General features: G+C 63.9%; 3 protein-coding genes across 3 annotated transcripts; all 3 read right to left on the reverse strand.

The window, feature by feature from the left end:
- Window positions 1-314: 314 nt before the first annotated feature.
- Window positions 315-8,757, reverse strand: TTC5 (tetratricopeptide repeat domain 5). The gene is made up of 6 exons (XM_075489690.1): window positions 8,656-8,757; window positions 5,909-6,110; window positions 5,588-5,799; window positions 3,717-3,849; window positions 2,316-2,407; window positions 315-455 (listed from the first exon to the last, which is right to left on the reverse strand). The coding sequence occupies exons 1-6, from the start codon at window positions 8,755-8,757 to the stop codon at window positions 315-317; spliced, it is 882 nt and encodes a 293-aa protein (XP_075345805.1).
- Window positions 8,758-8,916: 159 nt separating this feature from the next.
- On the reverse strand, window positions 8,917-14,061 carry CCNB1IP1 (cyclin B1 interacting protein 1). The gene is made up of 4 exons (XM_075489692.1): window positions 13,972-14,061; window positions 11,927-12,181; window positions 9,729-9,999; window positions 8,917-9,026 (listed from the first exon to the last, which is right to left on the reverse strand). Exons 2-4 carry the CDS (start codon window positions 12,128-12,130, stop codon window positions 8,917-8,919), a joined length of 585 nt encoding a protein of 194 aa, XP_075345807.1. The 5' UTR covers window positions 12,131-12,181; window positions 13,972-14,061.
- Window positions 14,062-17,984: 3,923 nt separating this feature from the next.
- Window positions 17,985-21,404, reverse strand: OSGEP (O-sialoglycoprotein endopeptidase). The gene is made up of 4 exons (XM_075489691.1): window positions 21,316-21,404; window positions 20,437-20,512; window positions 18,999-19,097; window positions 17,985-18,041 (listed from the first exon to the last, which is right to left on the reverse strand). The coding sequence occupies exons 1-4, from the start codon at window positions 21,389-21,391 to the stop codon at window positions 18,002-18,004; spliced, it is 291 nt and encodes a 96-aa protein (XP_075345806.1). The 5' UTR covers window positions 21,392-21,404; the 3' UTR covers window positions 17,985-18,001.
- Between the last annotated feature and the right edge of the window lie 1,619 nt (window positions 21,405-23,023).

A 23,023-nucleotide genomic window follows, 5' to 3' on the forward strand; every position in this document is an offset into this window, starting at 1 on the left:
GGCCACGCCCACGGAACGCCCCCTCGGCCTGGCCACGCCTCTGAGCTTAAACGAGAGTCCCCATAGGAGGGTGGTGGACGTGGCCACGCCCACGGGAACGCCCCCGTCAGACCGGCCACGCCCCCCGACTTAACAGAGTGAGCCCATAGGAGAGGAAGGTGGTGGCCACGCCCATGGGAACGCCCCCTCGGCCTGGCCACGCCCCCGAGCTTAACAGAGCAACCTCATAGGAGGGTGGTGGCACTGGCCACGCCCACGGGAACGCCCCCCCCCCGGGCTAGGCCACGCCCCCAAACCAAGCCCCGCCCCCTCCATTAGCCCCATGGAGCCCCAGCCCCATAGCCCCGCCCCCCCAGGCCCCCCAGCCCCGCCCCCCGGCGCCCCATTGGCTGGCTCACGGTGGCGCGGTTGAGGTGCAGGTCGGGGTTATTGGCCGCCTCCGGGTCCACCCGCTCCTGGGGGGCGGAGACGTGGGCTTGCCCTAGAGCCCCGCCCCATAGCGACGCCCCGCCCCGTAGCGACGCCCCGCCCCATAGCACCCCCCTTACTCCCGCCCCATAGCAACACCCCGTAGTGAAGCCCCGCCCCATAGCAACACCCTGCTCCTCTAGCCCCGCCCCATAGCAATACCCTGCCCCATAGGGACACCCTATAGTGACACCCCGCCCCATAGCCCTGCCCCATAGCCCCGCCCCATAGCAATGCTCTGCCCCATAGGGACACCCTATAGTAACACCCTGCCGCATAGGCCCCGCCCCATAGCCTCACCCCATAGTGATACCCTGCCCCATAGCCCTGCCCAATCCCATAGCCCCACCCTAGTGACACCCTGCTCCATAGCCCCGCCCCATAGTGAAACCCCGCCCCATAGCGATGCCCCGCCCCATAGCCCCGCCCAATCCCATAGCCCCGCCCTAGTGACACCCTGCACCATAGAGATGCCCTGCCCCATAGCCCCGCCCCATAGCAACCCCCTGCCCCATAGCCCCGCCCCATAGCGATGCCCTGCCCCATAGAGACAGCCTATAGTGACACTCCACCCCATAGCCACATCCTGCCCCATAGCCCCGCCCCATAGTGAAACCCCGCCCATAGCGATGCCCCGCCCAATCCCATAGCCCCACCCTAGTGACACCCCGCCCCGTAGCCCCGCCCCATAGCAACACCCTGCCCCATAGTGACACCCTATAGTGACACCCTGCCCCATAGCCCCGCCCCATAGCCTCACCCCATAGTGATACCCTGCCCCATAACCCTACCCAATCCCGTAGCCCCGCCCTAGTGACACCCTGCCCCATAGCCCCGCCCCATAGTGAAACCCCGCCCCATAGCGATGCCCCGCCCCATAGCCCCGCCCAATCCCATAGCCCCGCCCTAGTGACACCCTGCACCATAGCGATGCCCTGCCCCATAGCCCCGCCCCATAGCAACCCCCTGCCCCATAGCCCCGCCCCATAGCGATGCCCTGCCCCATAGTGACAGCCTATAGTGACACTCCACCCCATAGCCACATCCTGCCCCATAGCCCCGCCCCATAGTGAAACCCGCCCCATAGTGATGCCCCGCCCAATCCCATAGCCCCGCCCTAGTGACACCCCGCCCCATAGCCCCGCCCCATAGCAACACCCTGCCCCATAGTGACACCCTATAGTGACACCCTGCCCCATAGCCCCGCCCCATAGCCTCACCCCATAGTGATACCCTGCCCCATAGCCCTGCCCAATCCCGTAGCCACGCCCTAGTGACACCCTGCCCCATAGCCCCGCCCCATAGTGAAACCCCGCCCCATAGCGATGCCCTGCCCCATAGCCCCGCCCCATAGCAATACCCTGCCCCATAGGCACAGCCTATAGTGCCACCCTGCCCCATAGCCCCGCCCCATAACAACCCCCTGCCCATAGCCCCGCCCCATAGCGATGCCCTGCCCCATAGTGACAGCCTATAGTGACACCCCGCCCCATAGCCACATCCTGCCCCATAGCCCCGCCCCATAGTAAAACCCCGCCCCATAGCGATGCCCGCCCAATCCCATAGCCCCGCCCTAGTGCCACCCCGCCCCACAGCCCCGCCCCATAGCAGCACCCTGCCCCACAACACCCCCTGCCCCATAGCCCCACCACACCCCACGACCCCGCCCCATAACCCCGCCCTGCCCCATAGCACCCCCCCGTAGCCACACCCTGCCCCACAGCCACCCCCTAACAACCCCCACCCACCAACAACCCCCCCTGCCCCACAGCCCCCCCCAGCCCCCCAAGTCTCCCCCAGCCCCCAAGTGCTCCCCAGCCCCCCAAGTGCCCCCCAGCCCCACTCACGGCCTGGGCGTAGGCCCCCAGGGCCCGGCGCGCCGCCTCGGGGCTCTGCCCCCCGGCGAAGAAGAGCGAGACGTAGGCGTTGCCCAGCACGTCTGGGGGCGGGGCAGGCCTCAGCCCCACGGCGCCCCACGGCCGGCCCCACGGCCGGCCCCGCCCCCACGCCTCGGGGCAGCCGAAGGACCCCCCAAGGGCACCCCCGGCCCCACAACCCCCCCCCCCGGCTGCCCCCCAGGGCCCCCAACAGGATCCAGCCCCAGCCCCATAGCGACCACCCAGCCCCATAGAATCCCCCCCAGCCCCACAAGTACCCCCCAACCAGTGACCCCCCCCAGCCCCCAACCTCCCCCATATCCCCCCCCAGCACCCCCCCCAGCCTCCCCCCCCAGCCCCATAGCGGACCCCCCAGCCCCATAGCAACTCCTCCAGCCCCACAAGTACCCCCCAAACCCCTCCCAGGCCTCCCCCCCAACCCCATAGTGACCCCCCCCCAGCCCCCCAACCTCGCCCATATCCCCCCCAGCACCCCCGCCAGCGCCCCCCCCGGCCCCATAGCGGCCCCCCAGCCCCATAGCGGCCTCCCCCAGCCCCATAGCGGCCCCCCAGCCCCACAAGTACCCCCCAAATCCCCCCCAGGCCTCCCTCCCAGCCCCATAGTGACCCCCTCCAGCCCCCCAACCTCCCCCATATCCCCCCCAGCACCCCCCCCGGCCCCATAGCGGTCCCCCCAGCCCCATAGCGGCCTCCCCCAGCCCATAGTGGCCCCCCAGCCCCACAAGTACCCCCCAAACCCCTCCCAGGCCTCCCCCCCAGCCCCATAGTGACCCCCTCCAGCCCCCCAACCTCCCCCATATCCCCCCCAGCACCCCCGCCAGCGCCCCCCCCGGCCCCATAGCGCCCCCCCCAGCCCCATAGCGGCCTCCCCCCAGCCCCATAGCGGCCCCCCAGCCCCACAAGTACCCCCCAAACCCCTCCCAGCCTCCCCCCCAGCCCCATAGTGACCCCCCCAGCCCCCCAACCTCCCCCATATCCCCCCCAGCACCCCCCCCAGCCCCCCCCCAGCCCCATAGCGGCCCCCCAGCCCCACAACTACCCCCAAATCCTCCCCATGCCTTCCCCCCAGCCCCATAGCGGCCTCCCCAGCCCCATAGCGGCCCCCCAGCCCCACAAGTACCCCCCAAATCCCCCACAGCCCCCCCCCCCAGCCCCATAGCGGCCCCCCAGCCCCACAACTACCCCCCAAATCCCCCCCAGGCCTCCCCCCCAGCCCCATAGTGACCCCCCCCAGCCCCCCAACCTCCCCCATATCCCCCCAGCACCCCCGCCAGCGCCCCCCCCGGCCCCATAGCGGCCCCCCCAGCCCCACAGCGGCCCCCCAGCCCCATAGCGGCCCCCCCAACTCACACCAGGAGCGGCCGTCGGTGGGGGCGCAGCGGACGGCGGCCTCGGCCTGGGCCAGGCTCTCGCGCAGGGCCCCGCCCGCGCCCCCCGCCCGCAGCGCCATCGACAGCAGCCGCCGCGCCTCCGCGTCCTCCCCCTGCCGCGGGACCGGAGTGTGGGGCTGGACCCACGGCGGCGTGGGGCAGCCCCCCCTGCCCCGCTCGGAGGGGCTCCCGTTGACCCCCCAAAAGCCCCAGCAGCACCCTGACCCCCACCCCACGCTAAAACCCCCCCAAAACTCCCCATAACCCCCCCACCATCACCCCTCACCCCCCCAACTGACCTCACAGGCCCCCCCACCCCCCCAGCAGCACCCCGACCCCCACCCCGACCCCCACCCCACACTAAACCCCCCCCAAAACCCCATAACCCCCCCAAAACCCCCCATGAGCCCCCATAACCCCCCCAACCTCCCCATAACCCCCCCACCATCACCCCTCACCCCCCCAAATGACCTCACAGGCCCCCCCCACCCCCCCAGCAGCACCCAGACCCCCACCCTGACCCCCACCCCACACTAAACCCCCCCCCAAACCCTCATAACCCCCCCAAAACCCCCCAACACCCCCCCACCATCACCCCTCACCCCCCCCCAAATGACCTCACAAGCCCCCCCCACCCCCCCAGCAGCACCCAGACCCCCACCCCCGACCCCCACCCCACGCTAAAACCCCCCCCAAAACCCCCCCAAAACCCCCCATGAGCCCCCATAACCCCCCCACCATCACCCTAACCCCCCCCAAATGACCACACAGGCCCCCCCCCACCCCCCCAGCAGTACCCAGACCCCCACCCTGACCCCCACCCCACACTAACCCCCCCAAAACCCCCCAAACCCCCCCCAAAACCCCCCATAATTCCCCCCAACACCCCCCATAACCCCCCCACCATCACCCCTCACCCCCCCCAAATGACCACACAGGCCCCCCCCACCCCCCCAGCAGCACCCCGACCCCCACCCGACCCCCACCCCACACTAAACCCCCCCCCAAAACCCCCATAACCCCCCCAAAACCCCCCATGAGCCCCCATAACCCCCCCAACCCACCCATAACCCCCCCCACCATCACCCCTCACCCCCCCCCAAATGACCACACAGGCTCCCCCCACCCCCCCCAGCAGCACCCAGACCCCCCACCCCGACCCCCACCCCACACTAAACCCCCCCCCAAAACCCTCATAACGCCCCCAAAACCCCCATAATTCCCCCCAACACCCCCAAAACCCCCCCAACCCCCCCCACCATCACCCCTCACCCCCCCCAAATGACCTCACAGGCCCCCCCCCACCCCCCCAGCAGCACCCTGACCCCCACCCCGACCCCCACCCCATACTAAACCCCCCCCAAAACCCCCCCAAAACCCCCCATAAGTCCCCGCAACACCCCCAAAACCCCCATAACCCCCCAAACCCCCCCCATAACCCCCCCCAAATGACCTCACAGGCCCCCCCCACCCCCGCAGCAGCACCCAGACCCCCACCCCGACCCCCACCCCACACTAAACCCCCCCCAAAACCCCCCATAATTCCCCCCAACACCCCCAAAACCCCCATAACCCCCCAAAACCCCCCATAACCCCCCCAGCATCACCCCTCACCCCCCCCAAATGACCTCACAGGCCCCCCCCACCCCCCCAGCAGCACCCTGACCCCCACCCCGACCCCCACCCCACACTAAACCCCCCCCAAAACCCCCCATAATTCCCCCCAACACCCCCAAAACCCCCCACCATCACCCCTCACCCCCCCCAAATGACCTCACAGGCCCCCCCCACCCCCCCAGCAGCACCCCGACCCCACCCCGACCCCCCCCCACACCCCCCCCCCCCACTCACGTGGGCGAGGGCGCCGGCGAAACAAGCGCGGGCCCCTTCCAGATCCCCCCGTTTCCACCGCGCCTCCCCCAGGCGGGTCCAAGCCGGGCTTAAACCCGGTTCCAATTTGACGGCCCGGCTCAAGGCCTCCTCCGCCCGGGCGGCTCCCGTGGGGCTGACCCCCAACGCCTGCGCCCGCAGCACCAACGCCCGGCCCCGCCCTTGCGGCGACACTGCCGGAGGAGAGGGGGGGACGGACGGACACACAGACGGGGGGACGCTTAGGGGGCGGCCCCATAGCGCGCGGCAGGGCGGGGGGGTGGCCCCTCGCTCGGTTCCTACCCTGCACCTCCTCCATCAGCCGCAGCGTCTTCTCCATCTCCTCCGCCAACGTCGTCGACGCCGCGGCGAGGGCGGAGGCGTCGGCGCGGGCGGGGTCGCGGGCGGGGTCGCGGGCGGGGTGGCGGGCGGCGTCGCGGTCGAGGTCGCCGCCGGCGGCGTGGGGCAGGCGGTCGCGGAAGCGGTACAGCTCCGTCACCAGGTCCTGGAATTGAGGGGGGGCGGGGGGGGGACATGAGGTGAGGGGGGGGGGGGGGGGGACCCAGGTGTCTGGGACCCCCCCAAAAAAAAAGGGGACCCCGGAGTATGGGAACCCCCCACCCCTCTATTTTGGGGGACCCAGAAGGCCAGGACCCCCCCCAAAAGGGGACCCTGAGTCTGGGAACCCCCCCCCCCAAAAGGGGAGACAGAGCCTGGGACCCCCCCCCCCCCCCCAAACCCACCCAAAAAGGGGAGCCAGGAGTACGGGACACCCCCCCACCCCCCAAAAAGGGGACTCAGAGGTCGGGAACCCCCTCCCAACCCCCCCAAAAAGGGGGACCCACAGGTTGGGAACCCCCCAACACCCCCAAAAAAGGGGACCCAAAAGTCTGGGACCACCCCCACCCCCCCAAAAAAGGGGACCCAAGTGTCTGGGACCCTCCCCAACCCCCCCAAAAAGGGGACCCAGAGATCGGGAACCCCCCAACTCCCCCCTTTTGGGGGACCCAGGAGTCCAGGACCCCCCTCCAGTGGGGAGATAGGGTCCACGACCCCCCTAACCCCCCCAAAAAGGGGACCCAGAGTCTGGGAACCCCCCTCCCTCCCCCTTTTGGGGGACCCAGCAGCCCAGAACCCCCCTAATTCCCCCCAAAAAGGGGACCCAGAGTTCAGGAACGCCCCCCAACCCCCCCAAAAAGGGGACCCAGAGGTCGGGAACCCCCCAACCCCCCCCAAAAGGGGACCCAGAGTTCAGGAACGCCCCCCAACCCCCCCAAAAAGGGGACCCAGAGTCTGGGAACCCCCCTCCCTCCCCCTTTTGGGGGACCCAGCAGCCCAGAACCCACCTAATCCCCCCCAAAAAGGAGACCCAGAGTCCAGAAACGCCCCCCAACCCCCCCAAAATGGGGACCCAGAGGTCGGGAACCCCCCAACTCCCCCCTTTTGGGGGACCCAGGAGTCCAGGACCCCCCTCCAGTGGGGAGATAGGGTCCAGGACCCCCCCAAACCCCCCCAAAATTGGACCCAGAGATCAGGAACCCCCCTCTCTCCCAATTTTGGGGGACCCAGCAGTCCAGGACCCTCCCCACCCCCCCAAAAAGGGGACCCAGAGTCCAGGAACCCCCCTAATTCCCCCCAAACAGGGGACCCAGAGTGCAGAAACGCCCCCCCACCCCCCCCAAAAAGGGGACCCAGAGGTCGGGAACCCCCCTCCCTCCCCTTTTTGGGGGACCCAGGCATCCAGGACCCTCCCCACCCCCCCAAAAAGGGGACCCAGAGTTCAGGAACGCCCCCCAACCCCCCCAAAAAGGGGACCCAGAGTCTGGGAACCCCCCTCCCTCCCCCTTTTGGGGGACCCAGCAGCCCAGAACCCCCCTAATTCCCCCCAAAAAGGGGACCCAGAGTCCAGAAACGCCCCCCAACCCCCCCAAAAAGGGGACCCAGAGGTCGGGAACCCCCCAACTCCCCCCTTTTGGGGGACCCAGGAGTCCAGGACCCCCCTCCAGTGGGGAGATAGGGTCCAGGACCCCCCCAACCCCCCCAAAAAGGGGACCCAGAGATCGGGAACCCCCCTCCCTCCCCCTTTTGGGGGACCCAGCAGCCCAGAACCCCCCTAATTCCCCCCAAAAAAGGGGACCCAGAGTCTGGGAACCCCCCCTCCCTCCCCTTTTTGGGGGACCCAGGCATCCAGGACCCCCCCCCCCAAAAAGGGGACCCGGAGTTCAGGAACGCCCCCCACCCCCCCCAAAAAGGGGACCCAGAGGTCGGGAACCCCCCAACTCCCCCCTTTTGGGGGACCCAGGAGTCCAGGACCCCCCTCCAGTGGGGAGATAGGGTCCAGGAGCCCCCCAAACCCCCCCAAAATTGGACCCAGAGATCAGGAACCCCCCTCTCTCCCACTTTTGGGGGACCCAGCAGTCCAGGACCCAGAGATCAGGAACCCCCCTCTCTCCCACTTTTGGGGGACCCAGCAGTCCAGGACCCTCCCCACCCCCCCAAAAAGGGGACCCAGAGTCCGGGAACCCCCCTAATTCCCCCCAAAAAGGAGACCCAGAGTCCAGGAACGCCCCCCAACCCCCCCAAAAAGGGGACCCAGAGTCTGGGAACCCCCCTCCCTCCCCCTTTTGGGGGACCCAGCAGCCCAGAACCCCCCTAATCCCCCCCAAAAAGGAGACCCAGAGTCCAGGAACGCCCCCCAACCCCCCCAAAAAGGGGACCCAGAGGTCGGGAACCCCCCAACTCCCCCCTTTTGGGGGACCCAGGAGTCCAGGACCCCCCTCCAGTGGGGAGATAGGGTCCAGGACCCCCCCAAACCCCCCCAAAATTGGACCCAGAGATCAGGAACCCCCCTCTCTCCCACTTTTGGGGGACCCAGCAGCCCAGAACCCCCCTAATCCCCCCCAAAAAGGGGACCCAGAGTTCAGGAACGCCCCCCCAACCCCCCCAAAAAGGGGACCCAGAGGTCGGGAACCCCCCTCCCTCCCCCTTTTGGGGGACCCAGCAGCCCAGAACCCCCCTAATTCCCCCCAAAAAAGGGGACCCTCCCCCACCTCCAGCTTCCTCAGCGCCTCCTCGTCCCCATCCCCCCCCTCGGCCTCCTCCGCCGCCGCCGCCGCCGCCGCCGCCGCCTCCTCCTCCGCCGGCGCCGCCATGACAGCCCAAGCCACGCCCCCCCCGGCGAGCCACGCCCCCCCACGAGCCACGCCCCCCTCCGCAGCGCCCCCCGGCGGGCGGGAGGGCGGGAAGCGGTGGGAGCATGCGCAGAGGCGCCGCACACGCCACCCCACACCCCCCCCCCCCCGCCATTAAAATCAGCCCCTCCGGTCTCCCCCGAGGGAGAAGAAGCCGCCCGGGGCGGGGGGGAAGCGGCCGAAGAGCGTCCCGAAGGGGTCCCGCGGGGTGGGCTCCGCGTCGGCGGCTCCTGGGGGGGGGGGACACGGACACGGGGGGGAGTGGGGAGGGGGGGTGGGGGGGAGAGGGAGACACACAAGATGGCGGCAGGGCCACCTCCAACATGGCGGACGGGCCGCACTCAAGATGGCGGATAACACGCCCAATGGCAGTCCGGCCACACTCAAGATGGCGGGCGGGCTCAAAATGGCGGCAGAGGCACACTCAAAATGGCGGGCATAACACGCCCGATGGCAGCCCGGCCACACTCAAGATGGCGACAGGGCCACGACCAACATGGCGGCCATAGCTCTCCCAATAGCAGCCAGCCTTAAACGCAAGATAGCGGCCGGGGGCCACACTCAAAATGGCGGCCATGCCACGCCCATTCGCACCCCCGGGTACACTCAAGATGGCGGCCACCCCCGCACATATACAGGCATGGCAGCACTGCCACACTCAAGATGGCGGCCGGGTGACGCCACCAGGGTGGCCAGGCCACACACAAAATGGCGGGAAAACAGCACCACGGCTGCCCGGCCACACTCAAAATGGTGGGCACGTGTATATAAATATATATATGTGTGTATATATATTTAAAAACATATAAATATGTATATATAAAAGGAAATAGGTATATATATGCACATATATACGCACACACCACCCCCCAAGGATGGCACGCCACACACAAAATGGCTGCCAGGCCACGCTCAAGATGGCGCCCACTCACTTGGGGGGTGGCGGGGCGCGGGCAAGCCGTGGCCGTGGCCGTGGCGCGGCCGGGCGCGGTTGGCGGCGGCGGCGTCGCGGAGGCGGTCGTAGAGGCCCCGCAGGCGGCGGTACCGGTGCTGCCGGCGGGCCAGGCGTCGGGCCATGGCGGCCATGCGGGCCCGGCACTGCGCCAGCCCCGCCCGCAGGGCCGAGGACTCCGCCCGGGCGGCCGCAAGCTCCGCCTCCCCCCGGCGAAGCCCCGCCTCCTGCTGACGGCGCTCCTCCTCCACCTGCGGGGGGACAAGATGGCCGCCATCCCCTCAGGGTGAGGTCCCCTCAGGGTGAGGGATAAGATGGCTGCCCTACCCTCAGGGAAGGGGACAAGATGGCTGCCATCCCCTCAAGGTGAGGGAGGAGATGGCCGCCATCCCCTCAGGGAAGCAGATAAGATGGCCGCTCTCCCCTCAGGGTGAAGACAAGATGGCCGCGATCCCCTCAGGGAAGGGAACAAGATGGCTACCGTACGCTCAGGGAAGGGGACAAGATGGACACACTCTCCTCCGGGAAGGGGACAAGATGGCCGCCATCCCCTCAGGGTGAGGGACAATATGGCCGCCATCCCCTCAGGGTGAGGGAGGAGATGGCCGCCATCCCCTCAGGGTGAGGGATAAGATGGCTGCCCTACTCTCAGGGAAGGGGACAAGATGGCTGCCATCCCCTCAAGGTGAGGGAGGAGATGGCCGCCATCCCCTCAGGGAAGCAGATAAGATGGCCGCTCTCCCCTCAGGGTGAAGACAAGATGGCCGCGATCCCCTCAGGGAAGGGAACAAGATGGCTACCGTACGCTCAGGGAAGGGGACAAGATGGACACACTCTCCTCCGGGAAGGGGACAAGATGGCCGCCATCCCCTCAGGGTGAGGGACAAGATGGCCGCCATCCCCTCAGGGTGAGGGAGGAGATGGCCGCCATCCCCTCAGGGTGAGGGATAAGATGGCTGCCCTACTCTCAGGGAAGGGGACAAGATGGCTGCCATCCCCTCAAGGTGAGGGAGGAGATGGCCGCCATCCCCTCAGGGAAGCAGATAAGATGGCCGCTCTCCCCTCAGGGTGAAGACAAGATGGCCGCCATCCCCTCAGGGAAGGGGACAAGATGGCTACCCTACGCTCAGGGAAGGGGACAAGATGGACACATTCTCCTCAGGGAAGGGGACAAGATGGCTGCCATCCCCTCAGGGTGAGGGACAAGATGGCCGCCCTCCCCCCACCAAGGCCCTCTCATCAGGGAAGGGGACAGATCGGCCGCCCTCCCCTCAGCGTGAGGAAGAAGATGGCTGCCATCCCCTCAGGAAAGGGGACAAGATGGCCACCCTCCCCTCAGGGTGAGGGAAATGGCCGCCATCCCCTCAGGGTGAGGGACAAGATGGCTGCCATCCCCTCAGGGTGAGGAAGAAGATGGCCACCATCCCCTCAGGGAAGGGGACAAGATGGCAGCCATCCCCTCAGGGTGAGGGACAAGATGGCTGCCCTCCCGCCAAGCCCCTCCCTCAAGCAAGGGGACAAGATGGTGGCCCTCTCCTCAGGGAAGGAGACAGATCGGCCGCCCTCCCCTCAGCATGAGGAAGAAGATGGCTGCCATCCCCTCAGGGAAGGGGACAAGATGGCTGCCATCCCCTCAGGGTAGGGGACAAGGTGGCCACCCTCCCACCAAGGCCCTCCCTCAAGCAAGGGGACAAGATGGCCACCCGCCCCTCAGGGAAGGGGACAAGATGGCTGCCATCCCCTCAGGGTGAGGGACAAGACAGCTGCCATCCCCTCAGGGAAGGGGACAAGATGGCCACCCTCCCCTCAGGGAAGGGGACAAGATGGCAGCCATCTCCTCAGGGTGAGGAAGAAGATGGCCACCATCCCCTCAGGGAACCAGACAAGACGGCTGCCATCCCCTCAAGGAAGGGGATGGCCGCCCTCTGCTCAGGGAAGGGGACAAGATGGCTGCCCTCCCCTCAGGGTGAGGGAGAGGATGGCCACCACCCCCTCAGAGAAGGGGACAAGATGGCAGCCATCGCCTCAGGGTGAGGGACAAGATGGCTGCCCTCCCACCAAGACCTTCCCCTCAGGGAAGTGGAGAAGATGGCTGCCATCCCCTCAGGGAAGGGGACAAGATGGCCGCCCTCCCCTCAGGATGAAGACAACATGTCCGCCCTCCCGCCAACCTCTCACCTGGCGGCTCCACGCGGCGAGGGCGCGGGCGGCCGCCTCCATGACGGCGGCGGGGGGCAGCCCGGCCAACGCGCGGCTCTGCCCGGCGCAGCGGCGAGCGGCCGGGGGCCGGCGGTGGCGGGGACAGAGGCGGTGGCGGCAGGAAGGGAGAGCGTCGGCGTCCCCGCGGCGTCGGGAGCGTGAGGAAAAGCGCTCGGCCGCCATCTTGGGGAGGAGAGGAGGGGACAAGATGGTGGCGGAGCGTGAGGGAGAGCCCTGAGGGGAAGGGGACAAGATGGCGATGGAGCGTGAGGAGAGATCTGAGGGGAAGGGGACAAGATGGCGGCGGAGCGTGAGGGAGAGCCTGGAGGGGAAGGGGACAAAATGGCGGTGGAGCGTGAGGGAGAGCCCCGAGGGGAAGGGGACAAGATGGCGGCGGAGCGTGAGGGAGAGCCTGGAGGGGAAGGGGACAAGATGGCGGTGGAGCGTGAGGGAGAGCCCTGATGGGAAGGGGACAAGATGGCGGTGGAGCGTGAGGGAGAGACTGGAGGGGAAGGGGACAAGATGGCGGTGGAGCGTGAGGGAGAGCCCCGAGGGGAAGGGGACAAGATGGCGGCGGAGCGTGAGGGAGAGCCCTGATGGGAAGGGGACAAGATGGCGGTGCAGCGTGAGGGAGAGCCCCGAGGGGAAGGGGACAAGATGGCGGCGGAGTGTGAGGAGAGCCTGGAGGGGAAGGGGATAAGATGGCGGCGGAGCGTGAGGAGAGCCCCGAGGGGAAGGGGACAAGATGGCGGCGGAGCGTGAGGAGAGCCCTGAGGGGAAGGGACAAGATGGCGGTGCAGCGTGAGGGAGAGCCCCGAGGGGAAGGGGACAAGATGGCGGTGGAGCGTGAGGGAGAGACTGGAGGGGAAGGGGACAAGATGGCAGCAGAGCGTGAGGGAGAGCCCCGAGGGGAAGGGGACAAGATGGCGGTGCAGCGTGAGGGAGAGCCCCGAGGGGAAGGGGACAAGATGGCGGTGGAGCGTGAGGGAGAGACTGGAGGGGAAGGGGACAAGATGGCGGTGGAGCGTGAGGGAGAGCCCTGATGGGAAGGGGACAAGATGGCGGCGGAGCGTGAGGAGAGCCCCGAGGGGAAGGGGACAAGATGGCGGCGGAGTGTGAGGGAGAGCCCCGAGGGGAAGGGGACAAGATGGCGGCGGAGCGTAAGGGAGAGCCCTGAGGGGAAGGGGACAAGATGGCAGCAGAGCGTGAGGGAGAGCCCCGAGGGGAAGGGGACAAGATGGCGGTGGAGCGTGAGGGAGAGCCCCGAGGGGAAGGGGACAAGATGGCGACGGAGCGTGAGGGAGAGCCCTGATGGGAAGGGGACAAGATGGCGGCGGAGCGTGAGGAGAGCCCCGAGGGGAAGGGGACAAGATGGCGGCGGAGTGTGAGGAGAGCCTGGAGGGGAAGGGGATAAGATGGTGGTGGAGCGTGAGGGAGAGCCCTGAGGGGAAGGGGACAAGATGGCGGTGCAGCGTGAGGAGAGATCTGAGGGGAAGGGGACAAGATGGCGGCGGAGCGTGAGGGAGAGCCTGGAGGGGAAGGGGACAAGATGGTGGTGGAGCGTGAGGAGAGATCTGAGGGGAAGGGGACAAGATGGCGGTGGAGCGTGAGGGAGAGACTGGAGGGGAAGGGGACAAGATGGCGGTGGAGCGTGAGGGAGAGCCCTGATGTGAAGGGGACAAGATGGCGGCGGAGCGTGAGGAGAGCCCCAAGGGGAAGGGGACAAGATGGCGGCGGAGTGTGAGGAGAGCCTGGAGGGGAAGGGGATAAGATGGTGGTGCAGCGTGAGGGAGAGCCCCGAGGGGAAGGGGACAAGATGGCGGCGGAGCGTGAGGGAGAGCCCCGAGGGGAAGGGGACAAGATGGCAGCGGAGCGTGAGGAGAGCCCTGAGGGGAAGGGACAAGATGGCGGTGGAGCGTGAGGGAGAGCCCCAAGGGGAAGCGGGTGGCACAGACAAAATGGCCGCCGCACGCCACCCCACTGGTGACGGGAGACCCGAGTGGGAGCCGGGGACACGCACGCACAAGATGGCCGCCTCCCACGAGGAGAAACCTGCGGGGAAGGGGGCTGAGGGACAAGATGGCGGCCGGGCCGTGCCCCACTGGTGACAGCGACCTGCGGGGAAGGGCGGGAAGAGCTCGGCAAAAGGGGCTCTGCACATGCGCGGCTCTTCCCGCCTTTCCCCCTCGCCACGCCCCCCCCCGCGGCCGGCCCCGCCCCTTCTCCCCTCAGCTGAGGCAGCGACAGGGGGAGGAGCGCGGGTCGGTGTCGTTCCCCCTTTTTAACTCTTTCCTCTTAATTCCCCTTTATTCCCCCTTTTTAATCCATTTTCCCTTCATTCCCCTTTTCCATTTTCCCTTTATCCCCTTGTTTTAACCCATTTTCCCTTTATCCCCCTTGTTTTAACCCATTTTCCCTCTATTCCCCCTTTTTTAACCCATTTTTCCTTCATCCCTTTTCCATTCATTATTAATTTTCCCTTCATTCCCCTTTTCCATTTTCCCTTTATCCCCCTTGTTTTAACCCATTTTCCCTCTATTCCCCCTTTTTTAACCCATTTTTCCTTCATCCCTTTTCCATTCAGTCCTTACGAATTTTCCCTTTATTCCTCATTTTTAACACATTTTCCCTTCATTCCCCTTTATTCCCTTTTAACCCATTTTTCCTCCATCCCTTTTCCATTCATTCCTTATTAATTTTCCCCTTATTCCCCATTTTTTAACCCCTTTTCCTTTCATTCCTTTTCAATTTTCCCTTTATTCCCCCTTTTTAAACCCATTTTTCCTTCATCCCCCCTTTTTAACCCATTGTCTCTTTATTCCCCTTTTTAACCCCTTTTTCCTTCATTCCCCCTTTAACCCATTTTTCCTTCATTCCCCTTTTTTTAATTTTCCCTTTATTCTCCCCTTTCAACCGGTTTTCCCATTCCTTTTTTCTTAACCTATTTTCCCTTTATTCCCCCTTTTTTTTAACCCATTTCCCCTTCATTCCCCTTCTCGATTTTCCCTTTATTCCCTTTTTAACCCATTTTCTCTTCATTCCCACTTTTTAAACCCATTGTCCCTTCATTCTCCTTTTTAATTTTGCTTTTTTCCCCCATTTTCCCTTTATTCCCCCTTTTTAACCCATTTTGCTTTCATTACCTTTTAATTTTCCCTTTATTTTCCCCTTTATTCCCCCTTTTTTAACCCATTCCCCCTCTTTTAACCCATTCTCTTCACTCGTCCTTTTTTAAACCTATTTTCCCTTTCTTTCCCCTTTTAAAATCCTTTTTCCCTTTCTTTCCCTTTTTTAGCCCCTTTCCCTCTATTTTATTTTTTTAACCAAACCCTTTTTCCTTAGTTTTAACACATTTAAAAAAATTATTTCAAACCCATTTTTCCCCTTTTATTTTTAAACGACGGCATTTTACCCCCCAACCCCTCCAGAAAAGGTAATTAACCCTTTAAATCCAACAATTAACCCTATTTTTTTCACCGTTTATAAAACAAACCCAACACCAAACCCAGAATAGTTTAAAAAATTTAATAATTTCACCCATTAACCGGTTACATTGGGAATCTCGATTTAACGTCCTCCAATTACGAACCCTTTGCGCACCCACGCGGAAATTAAAGATTTATAAGCGCATAAAAGTCTAAATTAACCTTTAAAAGCGCACAAAAGCGCAAATTAAACATTTAAAAGGGCAGGCAAACAAAAAACCAAACGTTTATAAACGTATAAAAATATTTAGAAGGGCAACCCGGCTCCGTCGCCTGCGTGTCCCCGCTTCTTGCCGTGAGGAAAATGGCTGGAAAAAAAGGCATAAAAAGAAAAGAAAACGAAAGAGAAAAAAAAAAGGAGAAAGTTAATTACGTTAATAAGTTAATTATTACATTAAGTAACGGCGAAAAAAATAAATTTTAAGGGTTTTTAGAAGGGGCAGGATAGGGGCCACGTGGGGGGGGGGGGTAGGGAGAAGCAAAACTGAGGTAAAAAATCCCCCCGTTCACAGTAAAAAAGACAAAAACTAATTTAAAAGAAGGAAAATTAATTGTTAAAGCTTAAAATAAATTAAAAATAACAAAAAAAAAAGGGGTTTATTCAGCCGGGCACACCCCCCCCCCCCCCCGCGGCCGGTTCCCGCCGCCAGCTGCAGCTGAGGGGAGAAGGAGGCGGCGCCGCAGGCGGAGCCCCCGGGACCCCCCTCGGTCCCTCCCCGGGACCCCCCGCTCCCTCCGCGGTGCCCCCCGGGGCCCCTGTGCGACCCCCCAAAATCCGGTGGAGCCACGAGCCATCCGTTCCTCCCCCGGGCGAAGAAGGAGCCGCTACCGCTGCTCTGCGACGCCGCTAAAACCCCGCTCGCCCGCGGCTGACGGCGACGGGGGGAACGCGGGTCGGGGGAACGCGGGTCGGGGGAACGCGGGTCGGGGGATCGGGGACAACCGGGACCCGCCGCTTCCCTCCCGCCTTCCCCTTCCCTCTGTTACCGGTCCCATCCGCTCCCTCCGCCGCCTCGCCACAGACTGAGGCGCCCACCGCGCTGGGGCCCCGCCCCCTCCGCCGCGCCACGCCCCCAGGCCTCCCATTGGCCGCCACGCTGCGGGGGGAGGCGTGGCCTCGCCCGCCCGCCCTCTCTGCGCCCGCGAGCGCAACGAGGGGGCGGGGCTAGGCAAATGAGCGAGGGGGTGGAGCGGGGCGGGGGGCGTGGCTCGCCGTTGAGTGGCAGCGGAGGGGCGCGGCTTGCGGCGGGGGGGCGGGGCCAAGACACCGAAACGCCCCCAAATACCCCCCCCCAATAGACCCCAAATGGCCAAAAATAACCAAAAATAGTCCCGAAATAAGCTCAAATAGCCCCCAAATACCCCAAAGTAAGCTAAGATAGCCCCCAAATATCCTAAAATAACCTGAAATAGCCCCAAAATAACCCCAAATAACCTAAAATAGCCCCAAAAGAACCTGAAGTAGCCCCAAAACATCCCCAAATACCCTGAAATAGCCCCAAAATAACCTGAAATAGCCCCCAAATATCCTCAAATAATAAAAAATAACCTGAGATAGCCCCCAAATATCCTAAAATAACCCCAAATAACATGAAATAGCCCCAAAATGGCCCAAAATGGCCCAAAATAACCCAAAATAGCCCCAAAATAACCTGAAGTAGCCCCGAAGTAACCTAAAATAGCTCCAAAATATCCTCAAATAATCTGAAATAGCCGCAAAATAACCTGAAATAGCTCCCAAATATCCCCAAATAACAAAAAATAACCTGAGATAGCCCCCAAATATCCTAAAATAACCCCAAATACCATGAAATAGCCCCAAAATGGCCCAAAATAACCCAAAATAGCCCCAAAAGAACCTGAAGTAGCCCCAAAATAACCTAAAATAGCTCCAAAATATCCTCAAATAACCTGAAATAGCCCCAAAATAACCTGAAATAGCTCCCAAATATCCCCAAATAACAAAAAATAACCTGAGATAGCCCCCAAATATCCTAAAATAACCCCAAATAACATGAAATAGCCCCAAAACGGCCCAAAATATCCTCAAATAGCCCCAAAATAACCTGAAGTAGCCCCAAAATAACCTCAAATAGCCCCAAAACAACCTAAAATAGCTCCAAAATATCCTCAAATAACCTGAAATAGCCCCAAAATAACCTGACATAGCCCCCAAATATCCTAAAATACCCCAAAATAACCTGAAATAGCCCCAAAATGGCCCAAAAAACCCCAAAATAGCCCCAAAATAACCCAAATTACCAAAACCAACCCAAAATCCCCCCAAATCCTCAAATTTCCTCCAATTCACCCCCCCAAATCCGCCCCCAAATCCCCCCCCACACCCCCCCTAGGATGGGCCCCACATCTATGGGGCAGGCCCCACATCTATGGGGCGGGAGGGGACCCAGGCAGCCGGGAGCTCCCCACCCCCCCCTTACAGCCACATAAAGAGGCGGAGCCAAAACATGGGGGGGGGCGGAGACTTTATAGAAAAGTGGGTGGGGCTTAGAGCCGGGGGCGTGGCCACCTGTGGGGGGGCGTGGTCACATGGGGGGGCGTGGCCAGGTCAATCCCTCCAGGTCACTTCCACCTCGTCCGTCCGGTACCTGGGGGGGGGGGGGGGGGGGGGATGGGAGAGGTCAGAGGTCACAGCAGCCAGACGCCTGGGTCCCCCTACCCCATAGATGTGGGTCCCACCCCATATGTGTGGGTCCCGCCCCCTATATGAGGGTCTGGCCCCATAGCTGTAGGTCCCACCCCCGTATATACAAGTCCCAGCCCCATATATGTGACTCCCACCCCATAGATCTGCATCCCAGCCCCGTAGATGTGGGTCCTGCCCCATATATATAGGTCCCAGCCCCACATATGTGGGTCTCACCCCATGTACCTGCATCCCCACCCCCCATATGTTTGTCCCACCCCTATATATGTGGGTCCCATCCCCATATATATGGGCCCTGCCCCCATAGATGCAGGTCCCAGGCCCCTAGATGTGGGTCCCACCCCATAGATGTGGGCCTCAGCCCCACGTATGTGGGTCCTGCCCCTATATCTGCACCCCAGCCCCACATATGTGGGTCCCACCTCTACATATGGGGGTCCTGCTCCCACATACGCAGGTCCCAGCCCCACAGATGGGGGTCCTGCCCCATATATCTGTGTCTCAGCCCCATATATGTGGGTCCCAGCCCCATATATGCAGGTCCCAGCCCCATAGATGTGGGTCCTGCCCCATATCTGTGTCTCAGCCCCATACATGCAGGTCTCAGCCCCACATATATAGATCCCAGCCCCTTATATCTGCATCCCAGCCCCATATATGTAGGTCCTGCCCCACAGAGATGGGTCCCACCCCCCCATATGTGGGTCCTGCCCCCCATATGTGGCTCCCAGCCCCATACATCTGTGTCCCAGCCCCACGTGTGTGGCTCCCAGCCCCATACGTGCGGGTCCTGCCCCACATAGATGGGTCCCACCCCCCCCTATATGTGGGTCCTGCCCCACATATGTGGGTCCCAGCCCCATATGTGTGGGTCCCGGACGCCCGGGTGCCCCCTCACCTCTGGGTGATCCCTGATTGGGCGAGCTCGGTCACTTGCCCCACCCTCAGCATCTCCCAGCCGGCCTGAGCGATCATGGCCCCGTTGTCCACGCAGAACCTGGGGGAGGCCCCCGAGATGTGGGGCCAGCCCCATAGATGCGCCTCCCCACCCCCTACGTCTGCGTCTCACCCCATAGATGTTCGCCCCAGCCCCATAAATGGGGGCGCCACCCCATAGATGTATGTCCCCAGCCCATATATCTGGCTCCTGCCCCATAGATGTGACTCCCAGCCCCATAGATGTGAGTCCCGGCCCCTTAGCTGTGGGTCCTGCCCCATAGATGTGACTCCCAGCCCTACAGATGTGAATCCCGGCCCCCTAGATGTGACTCCCAGCCCTATAGATGTAAGCCTTAGCCCCCTAGATGTAGGTCCAGCCCCACAGATGTGGGTCCCAGCCCCCTAGATCTGGGTCCAGCCCCATAGATGTGAATCCCAACCCCCTAGATGTGGGTCCAGCCCCACAGATGTGAGTCCCAGCCCCCTAGATCTGGGTCCAGCCCCATAGATGTGAGTCCCAACCCCCTAGATGTGGGTCCAGCCCCACAGATGTGAGTCCCAGCCCCCTAGATCTGGGTCCAGCCCCATAGATGTGAGTCCCAGCCCTATAGATGCGGGTCCAGCCCCATAGATGTTGATCCTCACCCCAGAGATCTGGGTCTCAACCCCCAAGATGTGAGTCCCAGCCCCCTAGATCTGGATCCCGCCCCATAGATGTGAGTCCCAGCCCCCCAGATGTGGGTGCTGCCCCATAGATATGTGTCCCCACCCCACATACCTGGGTCCAGACCCCCTAGATGTGAATCACAGCCCCATAAATGTGAGTCCCAGCCCCATAGATGTGGGTCCCCGCCCCCTAGATGTGGGTTGTGACCCCCTAGATACAAGTCCCAGCCCCATAGATGTGGGTCCAGCCCCATAAATGTGAGCCCCAGCCCCACAGATGTGGGTCCCCAGTCCATATATCTGGGTCCCCGCTCCCTAGATGTCGGTCCCGACTCCCTAGATGTGAGACCCAGCCCCATAGATGTGGCTCCCAGCCCTATAGATGCAAGCCCCAGCCCCACAGATGCAAGCCCCAGCCCCACAGATGAGCGTCCCACCCCCTAAATGTGGGTCCAGCCCCCTAGTTGTGAACCCCAGCCCCACAGATGTGGGTCCCCACTCCATGTATCTGGGTCCCACCCCTTAGCTGTAAGTCCCAGCCCCATAGATGTGGGTCCAGCCCCATATATCTGGGTCCCATCCCCGTACTTAGGGCCGCAAGGCTCTACACGTGACTCCCAGCCCCACAGATGAGAGTCCCCACCCCCTCCATCTGGGTCCCCGCCCCCTAGGTGTGGGTCCAGCCCCCTAGGTGTGGGTCCCAGCCCCACAGATGGGGGTCCCCGCCCCACCTCTCGTCAGTGGGGCAGAGCTGGGCCCCCCGGGCGCTGCACATGGTCTGTAGCATCTCCTGGAGACGGCGGTTACCTAGGGGGGGGAGGGGCGGGGTGGGGGTGGGGCCGGACGCCTGGCTCCGCCCCACCCCAGAGATGTGGGTCCCGCCCCAGACATGTGGGTCCCACCCCATAAATGTGGGTCCTACCCCATAGATATGGGTCCCACTCTTTATATATGGGCCCCCGTCTCTTAGGTCTGGGCCCCGCCCAATATCTGGGGGGCCCCACCCCCGAGGCATAGGTCCCGCCCCCTTGGGTCTGGGCCCCGCCCCCTAAGTGTGGGCCCCACCCCCTAGGCCTAGGTCCTGCCCCCTTGGGTCTGGGCCCCGCCCCCTAAGTGTGGGCCCCACCCCCTAGGCCTAGGTCCCGCCCCCTGGGTCTGGACCCGCCCTGTATCTATGGGTTCCACCTCATACCTGTGGGTCCCGCCCCATATCCATGGGCCCCGCCCCCATATCTATGGGTCCCGCCCCCATATTGTGGGCCCCACCCCCATATCTATGGGTCCCATCCCATATCGATGGGTCCCGCCCCCATATCCATGAACCCCGCCCCCATATCCATGGGTCCCGCCCCCATTTCGGTGGGCCCCGCCCCATATCCATGGGTCCCGCCCCCATATCCATGGGTCCCGCCCCCATATCGTGGGCCCCGCCCCATATCCATGGGTCCTGCCCCCGATTGTAGGCCCCGCCCCCCCACTCCCCCCCCCATATCCGGGCTCCCGCCCCACACCCGGGGGTCCCACCCCCTAACCACGAGCCCCGCCCCCTTGGCGATGGCCCCGCCCCCCCGGGATGTGACCCCGCCCCCGGGGGGCGTGTCCTCACGCACAGGCCACGCCCCCCACGAGCAGCAGGTGGGAGGCCCGGGTGAGGGCCAGCGCCCGCTCCGTCACCTCCGCCAGCATGGAGAAGGCCGTCTCCTGCCCCACGGCGGCACCGCCCCGTCAGCCCCGCCCCACAGCCCCCATAGACCCCACAGACCCAGAGACCCCGCACCCCACAGACCCCAGAGACCCCGCACCCCATAGACCCCATAGACCCCACAGACCCCAGAGACCCCGCACCCCATAGACCCCGCACCCCATAGACCCCGCACCCCATAGACCCCATAGACCCCACAGACCCCACACCCCATAGACCTCGCACCCCATAGACCCCATAGACCCCACAGACCCCAGAGACCCCGCACCCCATAGACCCCGCACCCCATAGACCCCGCACCCCATAGACCCCATAGACCCCACAGACCCCACACCCCATAGACCTCGCACCCCATAGACCCCATAGACCCCACAGACCCAGAGACCCCGCACCCCATAGACCCCGCACCCCATAGACCCCGCACCCCATAGACCCCATAGACCCCACAGACCCAGAGACCCCGCACCCCATAGACCCCGCACCCCATAGACCCCACACCCCATAGACCCCACACCCCATAGACCCCATAGACCCCACAGACCCAGAGACCCCGCACCCCATAGACCCCGCACCCCATAGACCCCACACCCCATAGACCCCACACCCCATAGACCCCATAGACCCCACAGACCCAGAGACCCCGCACCCCATAGACCCCGCACCCCATAGACCCCACAGACCCATAGACCCCACACCCCATAGACCCCATAGACCCCACAGACCCAGAGACCCCGCACCCCATAGACCCCGCACCCCATAGACCCCCGGGGTGCCCCATAGACCCCGCACCCCCCATAGACCCCATAGACCCCACAGACCCATAGACCCCACACCCCATAGATCCTGCACCCCATAGACCCCATAGATCCCATAGACCCCGCACCCCATAGACCCCACAGACCCATAGACCCCCGGGGTGCCCCATAGACCCCGCACCCCCCATAGACCCCATAGACCCGTAGACCCCACACCCCATAGATCCCACACCCCATAGACCCCCGGGGTGCCCCATAGACCCCATAGACCCCGCACACCCCATAGACCCCATAGACCCCGCACCCCATAGACCCCACACCTCATAGACCCCACACCCCATAGACCCATAGACCGCACACCCCATAGACCCCACACCCCCCATAGACCCCAACACCCCATAGACCCCACACCCCACAGACCCCCACACCCCATAGACCCCGCACCCCCACAGAGCCCCATACCCCCCATAGACCCCACACCCCCCATAGACCCCACACCCCACAGACCCCACCCCCCGTAGACCCCATAGACCCCACCCCCCATAGCTCCCACGCCCCACAGCCCCCACCACCCCACTAATGTGCCCCCAAACCCCCTTAATGTGCCCCCAACACCCCCCAACCCCTTTAGCACCCCCAAACCCCTTCATCAGCCCCCCACATGCCCTTAACGCCCCCCCAACCCCCCCCGATCTCCCCCCAACCCCCCCAATCTCCCCCCCAACCCCCCCAACCTCCCCCCAAACCCCCTTATCCCCTCCCAACCCCCCAATCTCCCCCCCAATCTCCCCCCCAACCCCCCCACCCCCCTTATTGCCCCCCCAAACCCCCCCAATCTCCCCCCCAACCCCCCCAACCTCC

This window comes from Mycteria americana, unplaced genomic scaffold, assembly GCF_035582795.1.
Source record: "Mycteria americana isolate JAX WOST 10 ecotype Jacksonville Zoo and Gardens unplaced genomic scaffold, USCA_MyAme_1.0 Scaffold_273, whole genome shotgun sequence".
In the NCBI taxonomy this organism is placed as follows: domain Eukaryota; kingdom Metazoa; phylum Chordata; class Aves; order Ciconiiformes; family Ciconiidae; genus Mycteria; species Mycteria americana.